This window comes from Asparagus officinalis, chromosome 3, assembly GCF_001876935.1.
Source record: "Asparagus officinalis chromosome 3, Aspof.V1, whole genome shotgun sequence".
Taxonomy (NCBI): Eukaryota; Viridiplantae; Streptophyta; class Magnoliopsida; order Asparagales; family Asparagaceae; genus Asparagus; species Asparagus officinalis.
The window spans coordinates 34,917,097-34,924,277 of NC_033796.1; the positions used below are offsets into that span (position 1 = coordinate 34,917,097).

A 7,181-nucleotide genomic window follows, 5' to 3' on the forward strand; every position below is an offset into this window, starting at 1 on the left:
GCGTCGGCGATGGCGGAGGCGCTGTGGTCGGGGAATCGGGATCGTAGAACGGGGAAGAAGAGGTACGCGGAGGCGACGGATAGGCTGAACGATTGGAGGGAGAGGATGGTCGGAAGGGGGATCGGGGCTGAGCCTATTCAGCCTCTTTGGTGTCGGAGGAATCCGGGCATGTGTGATTTGGTTCAGTGAGTGGAAAGTGTTAAGAGTTGGTTTGAGGTCGTGCGATGTGGGGATTTTGGATGTGATGGATTTGGTTTTGAAACTAGTTTTAATGTTTGCTGTTACCACATTGAAGAATACTATACAACACTTTTATTCGTGGAAATATCACGAACATTTTAGTAAAGCTACTATACCTGACAAACATTGAGGGGGGCGTCCGGAACAACTTACGATAGCACATGGAAGAATTTTTTTTTTTTAAATCGCACCTTTGACGCACATGAGAATCGAATTCAGGCCATCACGAGAGAGCGATACGATTTTACCATGTGACCTACTGCCTACTGGGCCATCCAAGGGAACGCAAGAACCGTAGTTAAGCATTAATTAAGACTACACAAACTCAAAAGAATGAGACATGGTTATTGAACTCCAACCAAAGGTATCGCTAGTTTTTTACATGAACAGATTTTCGAATTAAACTCATTCCGATTTTTTTTTTAAAAAAAAAATCGACCCTATCCTCTTTTTTTACAAGAATCGACCTACTTTGGGGCCACATCAGCATCGAGGCCCCAAAGCGGGCCGATTTTTTTAATCGCGTTACTAAATAGTCGGGGTTGTCAACCCCAACTATTTAGCACGCACTGACTAATATACATGCTAAATTGGTCGGGGTTGGCAACCCCGACTAATTTATCACACTATCTAATTGGTCAGGATTGGAAACCCCGACCCATTCGAAAGAATTTTTCCTAGACTTTTTCCTAAACTTTTTTCTCTACAAGTAAAAGATATGCATGTATGAAAATGTACTTTCTGTCCTACTTACCTTAAACAATTGAGAACGAAAAAGCTAAAGGGCTAGATATTTTAACGTCCTTTTCCTTAACTAAGTTTTTGTCTGCAGTGGGCTACCAGCTATTCGTAGTTAGGTCCCATACATGTGCCCTATATCAGAAAAATGCTTTCGAATTGGTCGGGTTCCCAACCCCGACCAATTAGAAAGCGTGCTAAATTAGTCGGGATTGTCAACCCCGACTATTTAGCAATGTTGATTATACAGGGTTCTAAATAGCCGGGGTTGGCAACCCCGACTATTTAGTAACGTAATTAAAAAAATCAGCCCGTTTTGGGGCCACGTTGCTGACGTGACCCCAAAGTAGGTTGATTCTTATAAAAAAAAGGGGATAGAGCCGATTTTTTAAAAAAAAAAATCGGAATGGGTTTAATTCGAAAATTTGTTCTTTTTTACATCATCGTAGACTTGATCAAGAAGAAAACTACAGCTTGCAGATCGCGCAAAACTGAGATCGTACTTCTATGGGGACTTGCCGTGAGGATGTATTTTCTGCAAGTGTTTTTTATTTTTATTTTTATTTTTATTTTTTTGACTCTAATCAATTGGAGACTGATTTTTTAAGCTGGAAACTATCGCAGGTCCCGGTCGTACCTGGCAATTTTATTTATTAATGATACGAATAGCCAGTAGAAGCTTACAAAAAAGGATGGGTTTCCGAAAAAATTTGAACATGTGAAAAAGCATGATATTATTATCTGAGAATAGAAAAAGCAGGATATTATTGTAACACTATCCCTTAACAAAAAAACTTAAAATATATCCAAAAATCTTTGAGATCCTAAAAGAAAAAAAAACTAAAACCTGTTTGTGTTAGAATATTTCTACATATACCTAGAATATTCCTTCCTTGATCTCCTCTCTGTTATTGAGAGATTGCATATATTTAGGATATTTCCTTGATCTCCTCCCTGTTATTGAGAGATTGCATATATTTAGGAGATCTTGCTTGATTGTAATTACCATGTAAAACTCTTTCCTCATCCCTACATAAAGGGACCATGATTCATTGTACAGAATCGTGCTTAATATTCAAAATATTATTCTCTCTAATTCTTTCTGGGAAGCATAAACATTTATCTGTCCAAAGATCCCTCACAAATACTGTGACTTCTCTTCCTGTCGATCCATTCCCAGATCATGCTAGTGTCAGATGCCTGTGATATCACCTCCCACTTGTTCCTGTCGCCACTCCTTGCCTACACCTGACTTTCCGCCTTCACTCTGTAACTGTTTGCTCCCTCTGACAACTCTATGGCCTTGGTCTGATCTGTATCTTTCCCGACGACGCGCTTCAATGCGCGGCCGTGCGCGAAACCGACATCACACAGTCCTGGCGCATTCCGATTACGATGTTACCTCTCTGCCATGCTGTACTCTTCATGAGCCATCCTCATATCGAGGGCTTCTTCTGCCGATTCTCAATGGCAGAAGGCTATGTCTGCAGGAACTTGCTGCTCTTCAGAAACATGAAGCTATGGGTTTTCTCACAGATTTAACCCCACTGGAAAATCCTGTTGTTGGATGCAGATGGATTTACAAAATCAAAACAAAGGGCTGATCGGCGAGTCGATTGACAGATACAAAGCCCGTCTTGTTGGCGCAAGGATATACTCAAGGAGTATGGAACGATTATGACAGAAAAAACGAAACTTTGCCCAGTCGCTCGTATGACAACGTTCGCACTCTTATTCTCAGTTGCTCCATCCGCGATTGGAACTGCTTTCATCAGATGATCTTAAAAATGCCTTTCTCTGATGGCGATCTAAATGAAGAAGTCTACATGCAACTCCCCCTGGGCTTCTCATTCACGTGACAGGTTTGCAAACTTCGACGGGCTGCTCTATGGTCTTCAACAAGCGCCTCGGCTTGGTTTGAGAAATTCTCCAGGCAGCTATTCTGCAAGCAGCGGTTTTTCTCAAGAGCACGCCATTGACCCAGACTGTTTACTTTGCTCTCTCAAATGGCATGTTATTCTATGTCTGGTTATGTCGACGATATGGTTATCACTGGGATGACTTGCGATGTTTTATATCCAGGCTCAAAGCTTATCTATGTTCGTGTGTTTCGAAATGACAAGATCTGTTGGTGTCCTTGCACTACTTCCTTGGTATTTGGGTCTTCATTCCTGCTACAGGTATTTTCTTCTCCCAAGTAAAATATGCCTCTGATATTCTCGGCCCGAGCGGGCCTTACTTGAACAACAAGACTGCTGATACTCCTCTTGAGATGATGTCAAACTCTCCCTTCTGATGCACCCCGCTACCCAATCCTACATTATATCGTCAACTTGTGGGATAGTCTCAATTACCTGCACTCCTCACTAGACCTGACATCAGTCATGCTGTCGCATATTGTGAGCCAGTTTCATGTACTGTCCCCGTTCTGTTCACTTTTGTTGCCGTTCTCGATATCTACTGCGACATCAAAGGGACCTTGCACCAGGCCTAATCTTGCTTCACATCTCGTCTGTGTTTACAAGGATTTACTCTGACTCAGACTGGCTGCTGGTGATATGTACTAGTCGACGTTCCACCGACTGGGTACTGTATTTTTCTTGGAGGATTCTCTTATTTCGTGAAAAGCAAGAACAAACTGTTGTGCTCGCTCAAGTGCCGCGAAGCTGAATAATCGTGCTCCGCTCATGCTTCAGCTGAAATTGTGTTGGCCTTCGCTCGGCCTGCTTCAAGATATGGATTGACGCATCCTGACCCCACGCCCTTATACTGTGATAAACAAAAGTGCATCCAAATAGCTCACAATGAGTTTTCCATGAGCGCACATAAGCATATTGAGTCGATTGTCATTTTGTTGTCCAACAATTTTTACTAAGGGAACATTCTGCTATGACGATTATTTCGAGTTTCAGAGCAGGCGACTTGTTCACTAAACCTCATGTGGTTGATGCCAGGGTTCCGGTTCCTCGCAGCCATACCCCCGACGCGTCGCCACGTCCTCCAGCCGTTGACGCTCGCCCAAATCTCCAAGCTCAGCTCTGTTCGCCCAATTCTCCAAGCTCAGTTCTGTTCATCCTGGAATTAAAAAGAAGCAAAAGTATTTATTTTTTGGGACTGACAGACAACCTCGGGCCCACCTCAGTAAGCAACCTCTGTTAATTGGTTCTGTCTTTGCTCCTTCAAAAAAAAAACAAAAAAAAAACAAAAAAAAACAAAAAAAAAAAAATTCCAGAAAACTCCTTTCTGATCAAAAAAAAAACAAAAAAAAAACAAAAAAAAACAAAAAAAAAAAAATTCCAGAAAACTCCTTTCTGATCGTTCATTATGAACACATCTGAAATTCACATTCCTATTACTATTAAACTTGATGGAAATAATTATAGTCATTGGTCTATGCTGTTTCGGAATTTTTTGAAAGGCAAGGGCCTTTGGAAGTATGTCACAGGAAACGAATCTTGTCCCGCTGAAACTGATGCCAAGTTTGACGAATGGGAGATCAACAACAGTAAAATCTTGACGTGGATCGCAAATACCGTCATCCCATCCATCAGTATCCAACTTGGAAAGTGCACCACCGCAAAGAAAGCTTGGGACTTTCTAGCACAACGCTATGTTCAAACCAACTTTGCTAAAAAGTACAAGCTCGAACAGGATATCCGTGCTCTCCAACAACAACCTGGTCAGACAGTTTCTGATTTTCACTCCAGCATGTGTCTTATCTGGGATCAGCTTGAGTTAATGGAACCACAGTGGACTGTTGATATGAATTTGTGGGAAACTTTTCGTGAGGAAACACGACTTGTTCAATTCCTTATGGCGCTCCGAGAAGAGTTTGAGCCAATCCGAGCTTCTATGCTTCACCGCAAGCCTCTCCCTTCCGTTGAGGAAGCCTTGACAGAACTGATCACAGAAGAAACTCGCAAGGGCATTACATCGAACATGTCATCTGTCTTCATCGCGGCTCCTCGCTCACAACAGCCCTTTTCCAAAATAGCCACCACTAATTCATCACCACGCCCACAGCAAGCATCATCTCGTTCATCCAAAGACCCAGTGCAATGTAACTACTGTAAGGAATTCGGGCATATTGTTAAATATTGTCCTTCTCCTACATCTCGGTACATGCGCGGCCTACAAAAATCTTCCAGGCCATCAGCCGCGTTCACTTCAAACGACAATTCGGATCATCATACAGTTGCATCTGCCTTCTCTCCTCCATCAGGTATCTCCTCTCCGTGGTTTCTTGATTCTGGGGCATCTAACCACATGACTTTTGACCCAACACACTTCGAGTCATCCAGGCCTATGAGCTCATCTGCACAGATTCATACAGCTAATGGCTCTACGATTGCTGCTAGTCATATTGGCTCAATAAAAACTAACAACGGTTTATCTGTCTCAAACGTCTTTCTTGTTCCTCAACTATCTATGCAACTTTTATCTGTTGGACAGTTATGTGACCATGGGCTAATCGTTATCTTTCATTCTAATGGCTTTGTTGTACAGGACCGCTCGACGGGGATACAAGTTGGGACCGGCCATAGAGTTGGACGACTATATGTGGCAGACAAGTTACAGATTCCATCCTCCACCGACTCATCTCTCACGGCTCTTACTGCCAACTTATCCTCCTGGCATTCTCGATTAGGTCATGTTTCTTTTCCCCGCCTAAAATACATGATAAATAAAGGATTGTTAGGACCAGCTACTCTAGACAAAGATCCCTCTTGTATTGCTTGTAAACTGGCCAAACAACCAGCTCTTCCCTTTAATAATAGTACAACTACCTCCCGTTCTCCTTTTGATCTTGTGCACTCTGATGTCTGGGGTAAAGCTCATGTTGTCTCTATGGGTGGAGCTCAATATTATGTGGTCTTTATCGATGATTATTCTCGATACACTTGGACATATTTACTTCATTCTCGATCTGATTTTTTGAAAGTATACATCGAATTCGCTACTATGATTAAAACTCAATTTTCAAAAACTATCAAAGTTTTCAGATCCGATTCCGGGGGAGAATATTTATCCAAACACTTTCTTGAGTTCCTAAAATCACAAGGGACTCTTCCCCAACTATCTTGTCCAGACACCCCTCAACAAAATGGGGTTGCAGAACGAAAACATCGGCACCTTGTTGAAACTGCTCGTACTCTTCTTGTCTCCTCGTCCGTCCCTTCCGCATTCTGGGGGGAAGCCATTCACACGTCTGCTTTTCTTATTAATCGAATTCCCTCAGTAGTCACCAGTGGTTTATCTCCTTTCGAGCGTCTATATGGGACCACTCCAGATTACTCTGAGCTTCGTGTTTTTGGATCCACTTGCTTTGTATTACTCCTGAAACGAGAACGAACAAAACTCACTCCCAAAAATGTCATGTGTGTCTTCCTAGGATATGGGATTCAACAAAAAGGGTATCGCTGTTACGACCCGATTACCAAACGGCTTCGCATTTCCCGTCATGTTACATTCTGGGAACATAAACCATATTACACTCTGTCCAAAGATCCCCTCACAAATACTGTGACTTCTCTTCCTGTCGATCCATTCCCAGATCATCTAGTGTCAGATCCTGTGATATCACCTCCCACTCGTCCTGTCGCCACTCCTATGCCTACACCTGACTTTCCCCCTTCACCTGTAACTGTCTGCTCACCTGCTGACAACTCTATGCCTTGTCCTGAGTCTGTATCTCCCGACGACGGCCCTTCAATGCGCCCAGTCCGAGACCGACATCCACCAGTCTGGCATTCCGATTACGAATGTTACCTCTCTGCCCTGCTGTCTCTTCATGAGCCATCCTCATATCGTGAGGCTTCTGCCGATTCTCAATGGCAGAAGGCTATGTCTGAGGAACTTGCTGCTCTTCAGAAAACAGAAGCTTGGGTTCTCACAGATTTACCCACTGGAAAATCTGTTGTTGGATGCAGATGGATTTACAAAATCAAAACAAAGGCTGATGGGTCGATTGACAGATACAAAGCCCGTCTTGTTGCCAAGGGATATACTCAAGAGTATGGAATCGATTATGAAGAAACCTTTGCCCCAGTCGCTCGTATGACAACCGTTCGCACTCTTATCTCAGTTGCCTCCATCCGCGATTGGACTCTTCATCAGATGGATGTTAAAAATGCCTTTCTTCATGGCGATCTAAATGAAGAAGTCTACATGCAACCTCCCCCTGGGCTTCCTCATTCACCTGG

General features: G+C 43.0%; 1 protein-coding gene across 1 annotated transcript in view; it reads left to right on the forward strand.

The window, feature by feature from the left end:
* The window catches only part of LOC109834941 (beta-hexosaminidase 2-like), a gene marked incomplete at its 5' end in the record, with an annotated part of 4,700 nt that extends 4,379 nt beyond the window's left edge, over positions 1-321 (forward strand). Inside the window, one exon of the mRNA XM_020402952.1 lies at positions 1-321. This exon is cut by the window's left edge and continues 25 nt beyond it. Within this exon, the coding sequence (XP_020258541.1) occupies positions 1-189 (189 nt within the window).